At 40.9% G+C, this 19907-nt stretch overlaps 1 protein-coding gene and 1 non-coding gene across 2 annotated transcripts in view; one reads left to right on the forward strand and one right to left on the reverse strand.

Moving 5' to 3' along the window:
* Window positions 1-3308: 3308 nt before the first annotated feature.
* The window catches only part of BIN2 (bridging integrator 2), a 32378-nt gene continuing 15779 nt past the window's right edge, over window positions 3309-19907 (reverse strand). Inside the window, exons 3-12 of the mRNA XM_069490176.1 lie at window positions 19516-19570; window positions 19127-19221; window positions 18512-18607; window positions 17135-17242; window positions 16431-16516; window positions 15248-15323; window positions 14311-14393; window positions 10645-11416; window positions 7029-7103; window positions 3309-3794 (exon numbers count right to left, since the gene is read on the reverse strand). Of these exons, the coding sequence (XP_069346277.1) occupies window positions 3765-3794; window positions 7029-7103; window positions 10645-11416; window positions 14311-14393; window positions 15248-15323; window positions 16431-16516; window positions 17135-17242; window positions 18512-18607; window positions 19127-19221; window positions 19516-19570 (1476 nt within the window). The 3' untranslated portion in view covers window positions 3309-3764. The remainder of the gene's footprint in view (window positions 3795-7028; window positions 7104-10644; window positions 11417-14310; window positions 14394-15247; window positions 15324-16430; window positions 16517-17134; window positions 17243-18511; window positions 18608-19126; window positions 19222-19515; window positions 19571-19907) is intronic.
* Window positions 9241-9344, forward strand: LOC138397723 (U6 spliceosomal RNA). Its single transcript, XR_011235849.1, has one exon. It is a non-coding gene; the product is annotated as a U6 spliceosomal RNA (small nuclear RNA).

The raw sequence follows: 19907 nt of genomic DNA on the forward strand, positions 1-19907 counted from the left end.
AAGGTTGAGATCTTGTATCTGGGTCTGTCTGCCTCACTGCATATTCTATTATGTGTTGAAGATTGTTAGAACCACAAACTCAGAGGCCATTTGGCCCAATTGACTCTCTACTGATTTACTGACACTTTTCACAATTTTATTTGATGGTTGTTAATAGTCTCTCATAAGCATCTTTTTCCTTTTTAAAATGTAACCTTGGCTGGGTGTGGTGGCTCACGCCTGTAATCCTAGCACTCTGGGAGGCTGAGGCGGGAGGATCGCTCAAGGTCAGGAGTTCGAGACCGGCCTGAGCAAGAGTGAGACCCGTCTCTACTAAAAATAGAAAGAAATTATCTGGCCAACTAAAAATATATGTAGAAAAAATAAGCCGGGCATGGTGGCGCATGCCTGTAGTCCCAGCTACTTGGGAGGCTGAGGCAGGAGGATCGCTTAAGCCCAGGAGTTTGAGGTTGCGGTGAGCTAGGCTGACGCCACGGCACTCACTCTAGCCCAGGCAACAGAGTGAGACTCTGTCTCAAAAAAAACAAAACAAAACAAAAAAACAACAAGTAACCTTAAAAAGGTTTGTTAATACATGATTTTTTTTCCTATAGATACATACTTCATTTTTAAATATTTTAAAAATTTTATTTATTTTTTTAGATAAGGTCTCGCTCTGTCACCCAGGCTGAAGTGCAGTGGAATGATCATAGCTCATTGCAGCCTTGAACTCTTGAGCTTAAGTGACACGATCCTCCTGCCTCAGCCTAACAACTCCAGGCACTCACTACCATGCTCGGCCTCATACTTCATTTTAAAAGTATAAACATTCAGAAAAATAGGATCCCATATGCCCATGCTCAGCATCCAATCTGGCATAAAATAAAGACTATTGTAAGCAGTGTGCATAGTATGCTCTTTGGTGTATCCTATTTATCCTGGATATGTCATGTTTCTAGAGTTCTCTGTCTTACCCAATCTATCAGTATGGTCCTTCAGATTGCTGGAGGGCAGGGACTGGGTGAAGCTCTTGTAATTAATTCTATGTATGTATGTACAAATGCATACAGGTAAATGATGAAGCCTCATGTGATGGTGAACCACCAGTGTTCTCCAAGGACTAAATGCTAAACCTCAGAAACTGGAGCAGCCATCCTTTTCTCAACAAACCCCCAGGGGCCTCAGGACAGAGGACAAGAGATATTCATCTCTACCCAATTTTACTGGCATTCAGCCCCATCTTGTGCTGCTGCCTGGATAGCAGTCTTCTAAGCCCCAGCCTTTCTACCATTTTGTAAATCAAGGTAAACAATTTTTTTCCCAAATGGTACTATCACCCTAGATGAGCATGCTAGCCCTTTCCCCTGCCTCCTTAGAGCCTTCCGTAGGGTCATATGCAAACAACAATGTGCCAACCTTACGATTTAGTAAAATTTTCCACTTCAGTTGTACCTCTATCACAGCAGTTACTGCTGCTCTCCCTCACCAGACCCCGTTAAGTCCCAAGAAGTTTTCTCTGGCACACCCCAAATATGAGGGTCAGGGAAAGCCCTGGACAGGAAAAACTTGAACTATTTTGCAGATGAACATGGGAGGGGCATTCCAAGCAGATCATGAAGGGCCTTGTATTCCCAGTGCTTTCCCTGTAGCACTCCCAGCAGTGGTTCTGAATGCCAAGGGAGTGGAATGCTTTCTAGGAAAAACATTAAAAGGGAGAGGCAGTAGGGCTTTTATAATTTGAAAAGCCACCCTCTCCTCAAGGGGGGAATGCAACCTCCTCCCCATTACTGCTGTACACAGTAGCGATCCTTTGAAGGTTATGCTTTTTAAAGAAGAGTATCAGGATTAGATTTGAGAAAAAAAAAATGACTCCCAAATATAAACATGTATTTCCAGTTCCCTAATGGACACATCTACTGGAAAATCCTACAGGTACCTCAAACTCCTTGTGTCCAATGCTTGTAGGCGACTCCTAAGGTTTGTTTTTATAGCTTAAGGCATAACTGATGCACAATAAACTCCCCATAAAATATACAATTTTATAAGCTTTGACACATGTATATACCCATAAAACTATCACCATAATCAAAATTAAGAACATGTCTATCATCCCCAAAAGCTTCCTCATGTCTTTGAATCCACCCTCCTCGCCACTAACCCCTGCCACCACTGACTGATCTTCTAGTCAATGACATCAACACGCCTTCCCCCACCCCCCACCTCCCCAGTCCCACAGTAAGTAACAGTGCCATAGTTCTCCATTTCCCTGGCCACAGGATGGACACATCATGCAAACTGGGCCAGTCAGATTCTTTCTCTAAGGAATTTGGATTTGGGGAGGACAGATTGGCAGGTGGTAGCTGAAGTTGAGTCTTCCAATGGCAGCTGCCTTGAGGAACTGTCCACACATTCCCGCGGTAGATATCCCTGGGCTGGCTCTTGTTCTTTCCTGCAGCCTGGCTATTCTTTCAGTTCTGATATCCTTCTAACATATCCTTTATTGCTTAATTTTGTCAGTTTGTTGCTTGTAACCAGAGAACTCATATAAATACACTATCTCCTATAGTCACTGTTTCAGGGAATGGCACCACCAAATTCTAGTTTCTCAAGCCTAACCTACTGATTCCTTAAAACCTCAGTCTTCATCATGTGTCCCCTTTTAGACCATCACAAAATCCTGCCCATTCAGCTACCTCCTCAATATTCTGTCTCTTACTTTTTTCCTCTCATTGTTTCCCCCGTACCTAGTACTAGTTCTCAGTGCTTGGCACAGAGTTGATGCTTAATAAATGCTTGCTGAGTGACTGAACAAATATGGAAGAGTGTTTGCATGTATATGTGTATTTATCAAGGTGGCAGGACTTCAGAACTACTTTTAATGTTTTTACAAATATTTTCATGGAAAGCAAACGACAGAACTTGAATCCAGGATTTCTGACTCCAAATTCCATGCCATTTCCATATTATTATTATTATTATACTTTGCATCCTTTACCTTCACTTGGAGTTTTATATCTTCCAATATCCTGCTCAGATCCTTATTCGCACCAAATATTAGATTGTAAACACTAGATATAACTCTAAAATATAACACCTTCCCAAGGGTATTTGCTTATTAACCAAAGGGAGGAGGGCATGGAGCAGTGTATCTGGATTGAGGAGTATGTGTCCCCTGACATCATCATTACAGCTAGGAGGTAGGGTGAGCTAGGGGTCAGGGATGCAACTAAAGCTTTCTGAACCTGGGGCAGAATCAATAACCTTGCCCAAGTGGAAAACAGTGTGCTGGGCTGGAGTAATGCCCTGTGTCAAACAAAGAATCCATATACAGTCAGAATCATACTTTATTTAACAGTCTGAAAAATCTATTCTTTTGGCTTTAAGTCTTGCAAAATGAGTGGTAAGTCAAAGACATATTTGTTCACTATTCTTTGAGTATGTGTGGTTATGTGTCTCCGTGTGGACAAGTGTTTGTCTATAGATACTTTTGCTTTATAGCCCCATTTTAATTGATACATAGAGTCTTAGTCTTCTAAAAATGCTAAAACCTGAATTAAGTATTCCCTGAGTCTAACATTCTCTTCTCCCAAGACTGCTTGCCTCCCTCCCTCCCATAAGACTGTTCCTCAGCTTCCAATAATGCCAGGTTTTAGAGACCACCAGCATTCATACTGTTTGAGAATCTAGAAATGAATGCTGGCTCTTATATCCCTCTGACCTATACCCTCTAGTTGAGGAGCTTCTCTGGGGAGGCATGTGTATGGGAGGGTCTTGGCAATTCCTCTTCAGAGTTGTGCATTTTGACTTGTAGATACCTGGAAAGTAAACATGATTGTATTAGGTGCTGGCCTGCCCTCCATCAACCACTTAAGGGGGGTAAAAACTCAACTTGCTTCTATTGAATTATATTTCATGTAATGCCACTGGTCTGTACTGAGGGACACAATGTGAAACTCATTGTTGGGATTATTGCAAGAACTTGTTGCAGATATTGTTCATTATATCATTTGCCATCTCTTTATAATGGGCATCATGAATGAGTGAACTGACAAGGTTTTTCTTTTGTTCTTGGATGTTAGAAAGTATGGAACCAATTTTATGGTCCATCCGTATTAAGTTTATTTCATAGAATGCATTTTTTGTACTTTAATTCATGGCTCCATTTTGTGTCACTGTCTTGTCTCTCTCATATACTTCTGAGTTATTTTGCTATATTGTGTGTGTATATATGAAAGTATATTGTATAAGCATATGACACATACAGTCATGCATTGCATAATGATGTTTCAGTCAATCATGGACCATATATATGACAGTGGTCCCATAAGATTATAATTGAGCTGAAAAAATCCTATCACCCAGTGACATTGTAGCTGTTGTAATGGCATAACACAATGGATTACTCACACATTTGTGGTGATGCTGGTATAAACAAACCTGCACTGCCAGTTGTATAAAAGTATAACACATGCCATTACATACAGGACATAATACTTTATAATAAACAACTATGGCACAATTCACAATTTCGAAAATGTGGAAACAACCCAAGTGCCCATTAATACATGAGTGGATTAATAAAATGTGGTATATGTATACCATGGCGTACTACTCAGCTATAAGAAACAATGGTGATATAGCACCTCTTGTATTTTCCTGCAAAGAGCTGGAACCCATTCTACTAAGTGAAGTATCCCAAGAATGGAAAAATAAGCACCACATGTACTCACTATCAAATTGATTTCACTGATCATCACCTAAGAGCACATTTAAGAATAACACTAATCGGGTGTCGGGCAGATGTGGGTGAGGGGAGGGGATGGGTGTATACATACATAATGAGTGCAATGCGCACTGTCTAGGGGATGGACACATTTGAAGCTCTGACTTGGGGAGGCAGGGGGCAAGGGCAATATATGTAACCTAAACTTTTGTACCCCCACAATATGCTGAAATAAGAATAAAAAAAAATAAACAACTATGTGGTGTATTTACTATACTTTTTATTATTATTTTAGTGTGTACTCCTTCCACTTATTAAGAAAAAAGTTACCGGGCGCGGTGGCTCACGCCTGTAATCCTAGCTCTCTGGGAGGCCTAGGTGGGCGGATCGTTTGAGCTCAGGAGTTCGAGACCAGCCTGAGCAAGAGCGAGACCCCATCTCTACTAAAAATAGAAAGAATTATATGGACAGCTAAAAATATATATAGAAAAAATTAGCCGGGCATGGTGGCGCATGCCTGTAGTCCCAGCTACTCGGGAGGCTGAGACAGGAGGATCACTTGAGCTCAGGAGTTTGAGGTTGCTGTGAGCTAGGCTGACGCCACGGCACTCACTCTAGCCTGGGCAACAGAGTGAGACTCTGTCTCAAAAAAAAAAAAAAAAAAAAAAAAAAAAAAGAAAAAAGTTAACTGTAGAACATCCTCAGGCAGGTCTTTCAGAAGGTATCCAAGAAGAAGGCATTGTTATCATAGGAGATGACAACTCTATACGTGTTACTGATCCTGAAGACCTTCGGGACAAGATGTGAAGGTGGAAGACAGTGATGCTGATGATTCTGACGTAGGCCTAGTCTAATATGTATGTTTTTATCTTAGTTTTTTTTCCTCCCATTTATTTAATTCTTTTAGAGATGGGATCTTACTATGTTACCGGGACTGGCTGGATTTGAACTCCTGGGCTCTAGTGAACCTCCCGCTTCAAGTTCCCCAGTAGCTGGGACTATAGGTGCGTGCCATTGCACCTGGTTCTATGTCTTAGTTTTTAACAAAAAGTTTAAAAAGAAAAAAAAAAAAAATAGAAAAAAGCTTATAGAAGGCCGGGTGCAGTGGCTCATGCCTGTAATCCTAGCACTCTGAGAGGCTGAGGCAGGCGGATTGTTTGAGCTCAAGAGTTCGAGACCAGCCTGAGCAAGAGCGAGACCCTGTCTCTACTAAAAATAGAATGAAATTATATGGACAACTAAAAATATATATAGAAAAATTACCCAGGCATGGTGGCGCATGCCTGTAGTCCCAGCTACTCAGGAGGCTGAGGTAGGAGAATCGCTTGAGCCCAGGAGTTTGAGGTTGCTGTGAGCTAGGCTGATACCATGGCACTCTAGCCCGGGCAACAAAGTGAGACTCTGTCTCAAAAAAAAAAAAAAAAAAAAGCTTATAGAATAAGAATATAATGAAAAAATATTTTTGTGTAGCTGTACGATGTATTTGTGTTTTAAGCTGTTATTACAACAGTCAAAAAGTTAAAAAAAAAGTTTCAGTAAGCTAAGGTTAATTTATTATTGAAGAAAGAAATTTTTTTCATTAGTGTAGCCTAAGTGCAGTGTTTAGAAAGTCTACAGTAGTGTACAGTAATGTCCTAGGCCTTCACATTCACTTACCATCCACTTACTGACTCACCCAGAGCAACTTCCAGTCCTGCAAGCTTCATTCATGGTAAGTGCCCTAGACAGGTATACTATTTTTTATCTTCTATACCATATTTTTACTGTACCTTTTCTATGTTTAGCTATGTTTAGATATACAAATATTTACCATGGTGTTACAATTGCCTACAGTATTCAGTATGGTAACATGCTGTACAGATCATAGCCTAGGTGTGTAGTATGATATACCATCTAGGTTTGTGTAAGTACACTCTGATGTTCACACAACAGAATCACCTAACAACACATTTCTCAGAACATAATCTCGTTAAGCAATGCATGACTGTATAATATACATATGACCTTTTGGTATTCTTTTTGTATATCTTAACCTCTGTAACTACTTTTTGAAAAAAGTTCAGATATAATTAAATAACACTTATGAGACAGGCCTAGTTTAAGGCCAAGTGTTGGGAAATGGGCACAGAGACATCATAAAGTCCCAGTTCGTTCTTGGTTCCTTTGGTTCTCACCTGCTTGACTTTGCTCTAAAGATATGGTTTCCTGCTGGATTCTCCTTGTACTTGTAGCCCACGGTGAGGATTCCAGCCTGTAGCCAAACTCCTCTCCATCCAGTGCCCAATCTTGCCACCCACACTGTTCCCTGTGTATCTGGTCTCCTTACCTCTTCTTGAGGCTCGGGTGCTGTGAGATTGTTCTCTCCTGGAACTGCAGAGACTTGAAGCTGAAGGCCTTGGCCCTACAGAGAGAAGTGTTCTGTTCATGAGAGGTGGCTCAGTCTCCCCAGCACCTCTGCTTGGAAGGGTCTTCTGTGCCTTACACTTTGCAAGGGTCATACGTAATACAAAGGGCAAACATATAATGTTTCACCAGAGCCTGAAGGTATCAGAGGCGGCCTTCCTCCACCCTTTTACAGATGAAGAAACCAAGATTCAAATGGTGAAAAGACTTGCTGGGACAGGAAACCAGGTCTTTGGACTCCAGAGTTGTTTCTATGATCAAACATCATGTGATCTGTGTGACATGTCTGTATGGGAGTGTGAGGTCTTAAATCTACTGCCTGTCACTTTTAGACTAACCCTCCTTAAGAAGGCAGTGCAATTCTCACACTTAAGTGATCCTAACCCATGACAAGCAGTTAGGAGAAGCAAATGGTAAAATGGTTTCTTTTGGAAAAACTCTAGGTTCTGAGATGGGAACCCAGGATGTAGAAAGCCCCATCTGGGCTGGGGACAGTGGTGTGTGCCTGTAGTCCCAGCTACTCAGGAGGCTGGGGCAGGAGAATCATATGAGGACAGGAGTTTGAGGCTGCAGTGTGCAATGATCACACCTAGGAATACTCGTTGTAACCCAGCCTGGGCAACATAAGGAGACCCCATCTTTAAAAAAAAAAAAAAAGAAAGAAAAAAGAAAGCCCTGTTTAGGAATTGCTATGCCAGGAAAAGACTTTGGTACTCTGAGGTTTAAAACAATTTTTTTTTTAACTGAAATTTAATTCACACCCTATAAAATCCATCTTTTTAAATAGAACCAATTTCTAACAATGTGATAGCCACTTGAAATTCTGTGATTTCTCCTTTAAGGAAAATTTCCTTCTTATTCCCTCCTCCCTTTCCAGGCCATAAATTAGCTCAAAGGTAGTATTACCTCCCAGAAAGTTATCAAAACCTTTCTTCTCTCTCAGATGATTCAAATGCTGAGCAAGAACAGATTTTTTCCGTGGTTATATTTCTATTTACCCATTTTTACATGTGATATGTCCATAATTCTGCTTGAGAGAAAATATGACTTATGATACACCTGCAAGGGAAGTGAGCAAATCTTGTAGAATACAAGCTTCAGAGGATAGGTGACACTGATAGGATCTAGGAAGCTCTAGTTGCTTAATTCCACAGGATAAATATGTCACCTTAGATGACCAAAGCAATCCCACTGGTGAGGCTAGGTGTAACAGCCTCAGGGGAAAGGAGGTTGTATCCTATATACCTCTTCCCCAGGGAGAACAGTGTTACTAGCCTACTCCTTAAAATGATCGGACATATAAAATCATGTAATACGTTACAAAGTAAAATAGAAAATTTTTTATTTTTTGGAGAAAGGGTCTCACTCTGTTGCCCAGGTTGGAGTGAATGACACAATCACAGCTCACTGTTAACCTTAAACTCCTAGGCTCAAGCGATCCTCCTACCTCAGCCTCCCAAGTAGCTAGGACTATAAGTGCATACCAACACACTTGGCTAATTTTAAACAATTTTTGTGGAGACAGGATCTCATTATGGTGCCCAGGTTGGTGTCAGACTCCTGACCCACTAGACTGTAATTTTACTTATTTATTCTTTTTTGTGTGTGTCTTTCTGCACTAGAATATAAGCCCCAGGAAGGCAGGGGATTTTTTTGTTGTTCACTGTCATACCCTACCTCCTAAAAAAGTACCTGGCACATAGCAGGGGCTTAGTAAGTAATTGCGGAATGAATTAATAAATCTTGGTGCCATCTAGTCAGACATCACCATAATCCTCTCTACAATACACCCGACTGTCGATCTTACTTACTTTTTATTTCCTTACTTATTATTTATTTATTTATTGAACTCCTAAACTTGAACTCCTAAACTTAAGCAATCCTCCCACCCTGGCCTCCCAGAGTGCTAGGATTACAGGTGTGAGCCACTGTGCCCAGCCTATCCTTAGCTCTTAACATCAAGGAAAGAAAACTATTTCTCAAGGTGGCCCATCCCGTTTTACTTTTTGTCAACAACTTGTGCCCCCTTTGTCCTTCCCCCATAATTTTTTTCCATCCCATCTTTCAAATGAAGCTAATTGCTGAAAGCTCCTCTTACATTGATCCAAAATGTACCATTAAAAAAAAAAAATCTTGTGCTTGCTTCGGCAGCACATACACTAAAATTGGAATGATACAGAGACGATTAGTATGGCCCCTGAGCAAGAAAAAATATATTAAAAAAAAAAAAAATCTTTCTACATAGGGCCTACCTAGTTCTGCCCTCTGGAGTCTCCCAGAACAAGTCACATTCCTCATTTATATGATGGCCTTCCATATAATTTGAATAGAATATGACTTGATTTCCAGATCCTTCACAGAAATAGTTGCTTTCCAATGGGTATCTCTCAATTTTTTCTCATCTATATTCTCACCTTTCAAAAGGCTGTCCCTTTTGCTTTCCTTTTTTTTTTTTTTTTAATTTTAATTTAATTTTATGTTTTTGAGACACGGTCTCACTGTTGCCTGGGCTACAGTACAGTAGTCACATTATCATAGCTCACTGCAACTTCAAACTCCTGGGCTTAAGCGATCCTCCTGCCTCTCAAGTAGCTGGGACTACAGGTGCAAACCACCACACCCAGCTAATTTTTCTATTTTTTGTAGAGACAGGGTCTTTTTATGTTGCCCAGGCTGGTCTAGAACTCCTGGGCCTCAAGCGATCCTCCTGCATCGGCCTTCCAAAGTGCGGGGTTACAGACATGAGCTACTGTGCCCAGCCCCTTTTGCTTTTCTTTACTTCCCTTTGTGAGTTCCTGCTTCTAGGTGTCTATCATCAAGGAAGACACACCCTGGAAATTTGCTACTATTTTTCTCAGGGTCTATTTACCACGTCACAGGTATGATAAACTGAAGTTAGATCTTCCGTCACATCCCCATTAAAGGAGGTAAAGCGCAGGATGCCATTCGTAGGTTCTTTATATTAGCAATTCCCAGAATTTGGAGGAAAAGAAAGAAATTAATAAGAATCTGCTCATAATATTAGAGATAAGCCTTTTGTAGGAGTCAGTTACCCTAAGAGTAGATTACTGAATTAATTGCTATGAAGACAGGAAACAATCACCAGAACCAAAAAAGGTGTCCAAGAGTATTCCTGAGACTATACTTACCAACTATGGGACAACCTGACTATAATAAAGATGATCAACATGGAGGTTATAAAAAAGAATGAAGGCCAGGCACGGTGGCTCACGCCTGTCATCCCAGCACTTTGGGAGGCTCTTGGGGGAGAACTGCTTGAGCCCAGGAGTTTGAGACCAGCCTGGGCAACACAGTGAGATCCCATCTCTACTAAAAATTAAAAAAAAAAAAATAACTGGACGCAGTGGCATGCACCTGTAGTCCCAGCTACTTTGTAGGCTGAGTGGGGAGGATCACTTGAACCCAGGAGTTTGAGGCTATAGTGAGCTATAACTGCACCACTGCACTCAAGCACGACACAGCATGACCCCATCTCTGAAAAAAAAAAAAAAAAAATACCCAACCAGATCCACTCTTACCTGAGGGATTATCACAGTGGGGGAAGTACAAAGTTCTTCTGGGTTTGGATTGTGGGTGTTTTCCTTTTCTCTGGCCTCCGGAGTTCTTATTGGCTTCTCTGGTGGCTCTGGATTAGAAGAGGCCTCTAAGGAGGCTCTAGGACTTGGAGTCCCAGTCCCTAAGAAGGCCCTGGGGCTGGTGGGTGAAGCCCCTCCAGAGGCTGAAGGGCTGGAGGGTATGTTCCCCGAGGAGGGCCTGGGGCTCGGAGTGGCTCTGGGTGGAGGAGGCCTACTAGGTGGTGCTGAGGTCCTCTGGATAGAGGCTCTCTTCTTTGGTTGTTCAGATCCTTCACTTGAGGTGCGGGTTCGGAGGATTACTTCTGGGGCAGATGAAGGCTGCTCTGATTCTGAAGGAATCAGGGCTCTGCCTGGTGATGGAGCTGCAGAGCAAGGCAAAACTTCCTCCTGGGACTTGCCACCCTCAATGGTGGGAGAGGGCTGGGCCTGGGTTGGGCCATTGCAGGCTGGTAGAGACTCTTCCTCCTCAGAGGAACTTGCTTCAGACCCGTCCTCTTCTGTTTCCTCATCTCCTAAGGGCTCTTCTTGCTCTTCTTTGATCTCAGAATTATCTTCTCCCTGAGTTGCATCAGGTGCCAGGTCTTGCTCAGTTGCTAAGACAGATTCACTCTCATCCTTGAAGGACAGTGCAGAGGGACTGGTAGGTGAGCTAAGAGAGCTGGAGACTGTAGATGTTCGGCCTGGGGGAGAAATGACTAACGAGCGCCTGCTGCTGCTAAAAAAGGAAGGGCATTCAGATTTAGAAGAGCTAAAAACTAGAAGTAAGCTAAATATCCAAAAATAAATTATGATGCAAGCACATAATAATAAAACACAATAAAACAAATTAAAATGTTAGAAAGTTTGTATAATTTGTAATAATACTTATACAGTGAAGTGAAAAAAGACTATAAAATTTTATCTATATCATGATCTCAATTATGTAAAAATATTTATAGAAAAAGAGACTGGAAAGAAATACAACAAAATATTAGCAAATATTTCCTCTGGGGAAAAGACTAAGGTCATATAGAGCTGATCCACACAGACTTCGTATCTGTGAATTTGCCTGCTTACTTATTTGTAACCCCCAAATTAGTACTTGTGGTACTTTTCCAGTCATTCGTGGACATGTACAAGTGGTGAAAGATGAGTTGCCTGACATTCACTTTCCCAGCTCAGGTCTAACAAGGCATCAATCTACCTTCTTGTGTCAGCTCTCAAACCATCAACAAGTGTCCTTTTCACCATGTTTTTCACACTTCCGTGGTTTTTGTTGGTGATTTTACCACTTACAACCACCCCCAGCTTAAGTACTAAGCGCAAGAAGATTGATGTGCCTTACAGAGAAAATACATGTGTTAGATAAGCTTCACTCAGGCATGAGTTACAGTGCTGTTGCTTATGAGTTCAATATTGATGAATCAACAATATATATTAAATAAGGTGTCTTTACACAGAAACTCACATAAAACAAGGTTATGTACTGGTTGGTTGATGAAAATCTCACAAGAGGCTCACAGGAACCTATCCTCTGTTTCCCCTACAAGCAATGGTTCAGTAGTATTCAGTGTTGTGGCAACTTTATAAAGCATAACTCCTACAAATAATGAGAATCAACTATAACATTTATCAAGTTATGATAAATGTGCTGGATACTGTGCCTCCTATGTACTGTCCATCAACTGATTAAGCAGCCCACAAATATAAAATTGACAGGTGCCAACTATGTGCTGTGGCCTGGGCACAAGGATGGGCAATGGGGAGATGGGGAGGGGGAGAGGAAGAGGAAGAGGAGGAGGAAGAGGGAGAGAAACTTAGTTCTTGCCCTATGGGAATTTCTGATTGGGACAAGCAGGACATAGGTTCCTTCTAGCACTAGCATTCTAGGAGTCAGTTAAGTTTAGAAGGCTCAAGACATAGCAAGAGAAAAACATATTTGCCTTCAAGTTTCTGGGACATCTCAGTGTAAATGATGGTCAGTTTGGTAAGAACAGACATTTAAAAAGAACTCTGGTTTTCAATGCTGGGAAGAAGAAAACGAGAGCTTTTGGAGCAAAAGGAAAATTTGTCTAGGAAGGCTACACTGCCTCTTTAGTGATCCTTTTTAATAGTCTGTAACTAATTGCTAAATGAGTAGTACAAACAATAAATGTGAGCCCTATTCTTCCTTCAAGTCCCAAGCTCAGTTTCACCACCTCCTTAAAGCCTTCCCTAACCATCTGCACATTGGCAATTACTTACCTCTTTGGAATTCTTAATGGTCTCATTAGGTGCTTAGTATGTGCAAGTTTAAATTGTTCTTTGTCTCCTTAGGCACATTTTCTATATTTCCAACTTTTGGTAAATCACTTTAGAGAAAGGACAAGTCTCCTATGTCTCTGGATTCCTAATACCCAGCATTAAACCCCGGGCATAGAAAGAGCTTAATGACACTTTCTAAACAAAGGCTTCAGCATAAGCAAGTGATCACATTCTGACCGACCAGTGAGTTGCTTACATTTACTAATATAAAGAAAGTACTCGAAGGCAAAAGACACCACAAAAAGAAGTGGAAATAGGAAGCCAAAGATATTTGCAATGCATACAATTAAAGTATTAGTATCCAGAATACACCAACAAACAAACTAACAAAACAAATAAACAAAAACTCATATAAGTCAGGTTTCTGAAAAGGTTTAACAACCCAATTGAAAAATAGGAAAAGGATAAATAGGAAAGCCACAGAACAGGAAACTTAAATGGCCAATAACAGGAAAAGATGCTCAAGGTAACTAGCGACTGTGGAGCTGTGACTTAAAACTGCAAAAAATTCCATTTCATACCCATGAGTTTGGAAGAATTAAGAAGTCTGACAATTTCATATATAGCAAAAATGTGGAGCCATGGGGGCTCTAAAATCACTGCTGACAGGTTGTAAACTGGAACAATCACTCTGGAGAGCAATTTGGCAATATCCAGTAAGACTCAAGAAGCCCCAGTGACAGACCTTATGACTCAGCAATTTCACTCTAAGTACAGATTCTAAAGAAACTCTTAATATTCACAAGGAATATGTAAAACATGTTCATTGCAACATTATCTCTAATAGCAGAAAACTGGAAACAACCCAAATGTCTTAAATTAGCAGGAGGAAGATAAATAAATCAGTCGTGAATTAGCATATAATAACATCCATAACAGGCTAATTTTTTTCTATATATATATTTTTAGCTGTCCAAATTATTTCTTTCTATTTTTAGTAGAGACGGGGTCTCGCTCTTGCTCAGGCTGGTTTCGAACTCCTGACCTCGAGCGATCCATCTGCCTCGGCCTCCCAGAGTGCTAGGATTACAGGCGTGAGCCACCACACTCGGCCTGTTGTATTATTCTTTATACCTTCAGTTATGTCTGAAATATTTAAGGAAAAGAAATAATTTCTATGGGGCATAATACAAACAACAAACATGATGCACATGAACATAAGGGAAAGGTCAGGATTATGGATTGCAGAAGAATACATACAGTATAAATACATTTATGTAAAGTTTAAAAACATGCAAAAGAGTATTATATGTGTGCAGATGAGGATGCTGAATACTTTCACATAAAGGACAAGTAAAGCAGAAGAGAGTCTCAGAAGTTGCTCACCTTGATAGTCCCTTCACCACAAAGACTTTGTTGGAATGTTGCTTCTCCAGTTTGCTCATCACCTCGTAGAGATCGTTATTCAGCTAGAGTCAGCAAGAGAGAAAGGGATGCTAGCCAAATGGGAACCTGAAACTGGCATATCCCTTCTCCCCTCTCCTTCAGACAGCTTCTCAAAATAAAAGCTCACCCTTTCAACTCTGATCTGTGATTCCTCCTCATCTCTCTAGCACTAATGTCCAGAGTCCTGTCCCACCACCCCTTCTTCCTTGTCTCTTCCATCAGACTGGCAGCTCTCTCAAGGCAGGGTCCATAACTGGTGTTTGATTTGAGGTTCTAGCTTCTCTCAGGTGATCCAGGGAATGAAAACTCAAAACTCATTTTAATACTAACTAGGTAAATCATACCATAGCCAAAGAAACTATGAAGAGTAATATGTGTGGCTGTGTGAATATAATTAATATTGTAGCAAAAAAGAATCTTGGAATCCAGGAATTAGAAAAGACCCCATAAGGTTATGTTATATGGCTGTCTATCACTGACAGGATTGGTCCTATTCAAGACCAACGACCTGAGAAACCGGCTTGTGCTTAAACACTGACCTTCCTGCTTTCCAGCAACAATAGACAGAGATTTCACAAGTTGGTTCCCCATTTCAATTGTACCTTCCACAGGCCTAACCTCCTTTATTCATGGTGAAGCCCAAGGTTAGATGCACTTATTCAGTTGCTAAGGGAGATGGAAAGGGCTCTCTGGTAGTGCATATATGTGCTTTAATATAGTTTAACACAGTCAATCAAGTACTATTATTTCATCGTGAGATAAAAATCAAAATCTGTGGTGCCATATGGATATTTCAAGAAATTATATAAATCAGGGCTACCTTCATATTTATTAGAGAAACACACCTAGCAGTCTCAATTGGCCAGATGTTTCTCACCTTGCTCATTTCCCTGTAGAAGACATCCCTCAAGTTGGAAATGTTTTGGAAGATGGTCACATAACAGCCAATACGACTATTAGAAAGCAAAACACAGAGAGGTAAGTGATGGTAAAGGAGTTCTTTGAAATGCAAAGTAAGACCTTAAGCCAAAACCAGCTACAACCAAGGCTCCTCAGAGAAAGGCATCCCACAACCTAGACTCAGGATGTTCTGGGATCTGGATTCATCAGAGCTGGGCCAGGAGCGCACCTGACTCTTAGGGGCAGGAAGGCCAGGGAAGACAATACCAGCTCAGGCTGACACCAAAGTTTAACAGTTTCACAAAGTTATATGATTTGGGCTCTTGAGGTACTAAAGTAGACTTGAAAGTGCTTTGAAGAATTTTTTTTAAAGGACTGTATAAAGCCATATAATTATAATTGTTATAATAAGAAGTTATTCTTTCTCCTTATGCAGTACAGGATGTCTGTGCCTTTATGTACATTAATGAAATTCTTCTGTAAATGAATCAAGGAAGTTTACATTTAAAGAAACTATATTAAATTTTAATTCTATTTAAATTAGGAGTCACATAATTAATGTTTTATAACACATGTAGCCATTAAAAAGGCTCCATCATACATGGACTAATATTAAGTCACAACACAAAATACTCTGACTACAATTAACTATATTAAAGCATATCTTGTACAATGAGAATAAAATAGGATACAAAAGGAGTTTCTCTCAGATTTCTTTTCCAGTAGGAAAATTTAAGTCTAAAGCACTTTTATCTACTGTGAAGCAAAGGTACCTTCATTAATGCAAATAATCATCCCATGGTTTATTGTCTATGTAAATCTACATGTTTATAAACCAAGCTTGTTTAAAACAATACACATTTGAGCTTGAAAGCAGATACTCCTAGTGTGCATCATGGCAGCACTTTACTTGCCAAGATCTTTCCTACCCAAGAAGCATCTTGTCTTCAAACCCAGAAAAGCTGGCAGGGCAAGGATGGTTATGTCTGTGTTGTAGATGAAGAAACTAGGGTCTAGAGAGATAAAGTAGCTTGCTTAGTATCACAGAGCAAGTTAGTGGCAGGGGAAGCTATATCCCACTCTTGAACCAGGGCTCTTTTCATGAGGTGACATATTTGGGCTGCCAGGAAGCCAGCCCTTTCTGGAATCTTAATCATTACCTATTATAAAGAACAGGCAGCTCCTCCAGTAGTTCCTGGTTCAGATCTTCAAACACAATCTGGGCTTTGTTGAACTCTTCCTCTGCCTAGGTTGTAAAGAGATAAGACAATCCTCCTCAATCCTGAACCCAAGGATAAGGCTGCCTCCATTATCCTGTGCATTTTTTCAGAGACTAGGTATTTTTTTTTTTTTTTCACGACAGAGTCTCACTCTGTCACCCTGGGTAGGAGTGCAGCGGTGTCATTGTAGCTCACTGCAACCTCAAACTCCTGGGCTCCAGTGATCCTCCTGCCTCAGCCTCCTGAATAGCTGGGACTACAGGCGTGCACCACCATGCCCAGCTAATTTTTCCATGTTTAGTAGAGACAGGGTCTCACTCTTGCTCAGGCTTGTCTTATACTCCTGAGCTCAAGCAATCCTCTCACCTCAGCCTCCCAAAGTGCCAGGATTACAGGTATGAGCCACTGTGGCATCAGGGACTAGGCTTAATTGGAGCCACACCTCTCTTTCCCCAGACCCATATGTTCCCCGGTCTCAAGACTCTGACTATCCTTACAGCTTCAGTGTCAGAAGAAAAAGAATTTCCTTCAGGACACTGGATGCAGAATTTATCATTTCCTATATCCATCTTGGCTTAGCCAACTGCATATGGGGAGAGAAAGAACAGGAAGGTTTTACCAGGTTTTATTTTTTATTTTTTTACCTTGGCAATCTTGGCTTCATCTTTCTTCTTGGCATTCTGCAGCGCCTCCAGGTGGTGTCGAGCACTGTCATAGTCCACAAGTTTCCGACCCCGCTTGGAGATTCTCTCCTAACCCATGGTGATGAGAAAGGGTGTGGATACTCACTTTGCAGTGGCCAGGATGTAGGTAACAGAGTACCAAGCAGAGAGGCAAGATTCCTGGGTCCTATTATCAAATTATACTTTCTAACAAGGTTTTGTGCCCAAGGGATCTCCTTTGCTATCTGGGAAGAATGGGGATTCTCAGGGGGAGACAGAGTAAGGGGCAATCCTACAGAGCATGTGGAAACTTATATTAAATTTTAATATTTCCTGTGAACCCATTATAAGTTGGTTCAGTCTCCTGGAAAAATGGCCTTGAAAATCCTACTAAATTGAAAGTCTTGAGTTTTGAGTCTTAGTTCCAAATCTGCCATTCATTAGCGTTATGGCCAATGGCAAAGCACATCTCTTTTGGAGCCTCAGTAGCTTGATCTGCCCTATACAAGTGCTCTTTTAAAGATCAAATGCTGAATATAAACTGCTTTGAGAAAGCCAAAGTGCAATAAAAACAGTAAATTATTATAAGCACTGAAAGAAAGTCTACTCAATCTTATCCAAACTACAAATTATACCAGGGAGAAGCAAACGATGTCATTGGCCTGTCTCATTCTCTCAATCATGGAATTTGAAAAGATCTTAGCAATTATCTTCTATATAATACATGAAACTTCCCTACGATATCTAACATAAGAGGTAGTCAAACTTCTGCTTGAACAGAGAATAAACAACTCACTATCTCAGCGTGTATTTCGTTTCATTTTTGGAAGGCTTTTAACTATTAGAAAATTAAGTCGGCCTCCCTTTAATTTCTTCCTCTTAATCTAAAATTAGCACAATACCTGACAAAGTCAGTATTTAATAAATATTAGTTGAATGAATAAATGAATCTAATTCTGCTTCTGGAACAGTTTAAAACAGGTAGAATTCCTCTTTCACCACACTGTCAAGTATTTGAAGATAACTATTATCACTCCTCCAAGTTTCCTCTTTTATACAATAAACATCTTTGGTGCCATTAGCTGTGTCTCCCCAGCTAAAAGGGATGCCTTGCCTTGGATCTAATTCAAAACCAGCCCAAATCCAGCTCACTGAAATCTAAATTTAAATATAACCTCATACTACCTCTAACCCTCCATCCTAACCTCTTGTCTAACATGCAGTTTTAATCCTTCTCGCAACTTACCCAACTTCATTCCTAACCATAAGCTCTAACTCTACTTGGAGAGTTTAACTCAATATGTTCTCTAACCTGGATGGGCCATCTACAACCCAGCCTTGATTCCATACATCAAGTACCTTAATCTCGCTGAACTGGGCTACATAGTTTTCCATGGTCCTCACAGCCTGGTCAGCCAGCTTCTCTTCATAGTCTTCCCAAAGGAGATCATTATTCTGTGGGATAAAGGCAGAGGCTGGTGAAGGCTTCACTTCTTAACAACAACTGCTTTCCAGGGAGCATGATATTGATAGTATTACGTTGGATTCTGGGGAAGAGTCAAAGGAAGAAAAGAAATAGCCCCTGCAGGAGACTGGACAAACTTTCAGGGATTAAGAACAGGAACATATGGTCAAAGCCTTGGACTCTAGAGCTTAGAGGACAGGGAAGTTTGGGAGTAAATAACTGCATGAAGTTAGTTTCCAAAAACAACTAATCTTCAGGAGGTAAAACTTCCATAAGGTCTTAAAGAGGGGAAGAAGGTCAAAACCAGAGGAATCCACGGATTAGGGAAAATTTGTTTTTACCTTGACAGTTGCAGTTTCTTCTTACCACCCAGTGACTGAGGCAATATAAATGGACAATGTGAACTGGCTCCTTTGTTTTACTATGTTCTTGGATAGGGAAGCTAAGCTGAGATGGGGATGAGAACAGGAGTAAGTGCTGAAAAGTTGTGAAGCCCAAGCCACCCTTACCCCTACGATGGCCTTCAGCTCCTCATGACCATCCCACTCACTGCTGTAGATCTCCTGGAGGGTTTCTGACACTCTCTTTGAACTTTCATGCATCACTGAAAGGAAAGAATCCAGTCTTACCATAAAGTTTCCCCACAAGTAGTTGGGTATAATCACATGGGTGACAAATCAGTGGGTCCAATTCAGAAGGACAAACTCAGATTTAGGTCATTAGTGAGTGAAGCTGGATGGGGTGGGGATAGGAAAAGTCACTCTTCCTTGGCTCCCAAAGTCCCAGGAGTCAAAGACAGACAAGTGATAAAAAACCTCGGTATGTTTTTTCCCCCACCCCCAGACCTCTTAGGAACTGCATAAATGCCCTCTGGATTCTCCTGTGCTGTAATACCCACCTTTGACTGCACTAAGGAAGTTCTTCAGGTCCTTGTATAGCTTGTGGCCTTCTGCCTGAAAGGGAAAAATACCTTTGGTGACTAGAGATACATTCAAAACATGCTCCAAAGATCAAAGTCAAAAAGCAGGTTAAAAGCAGAGATCACATCTGAAATTTCTTCAAATATCACAATTGTTATAAATTAGCCTTTATTCTCTTTATCAACAAGTTGTAGGTTGTCTCTTTTGTGTGAATTTTTAAGATGGGGGATTGCTAGAGCTCCCATTGCATTGGCATGTCTTCTTTCTTCTGTCTGTTCTCCTGGCCAGTGAACAAGAGCCTATACCCAAGTTCCTCTGTTGAAATTTAAGTGTCCTCCATGTGACATGGTCTATGTGATCCTCTGGCTTA

The sequence above is a fragment of the Eulemur rufifrons genome, chromosome 16, assembly GCF_041146395.1.
Source record: "Eulemur rufifrons isolate Redbay chromosome 16, OSU_ERuf_1, whole genome shotgun sequence".
NCBI lineage: Eukaryota > Metazoa > Chordata > Mammalia > Primates > Lemuridae > Eulemur > Eulemur rufifrons.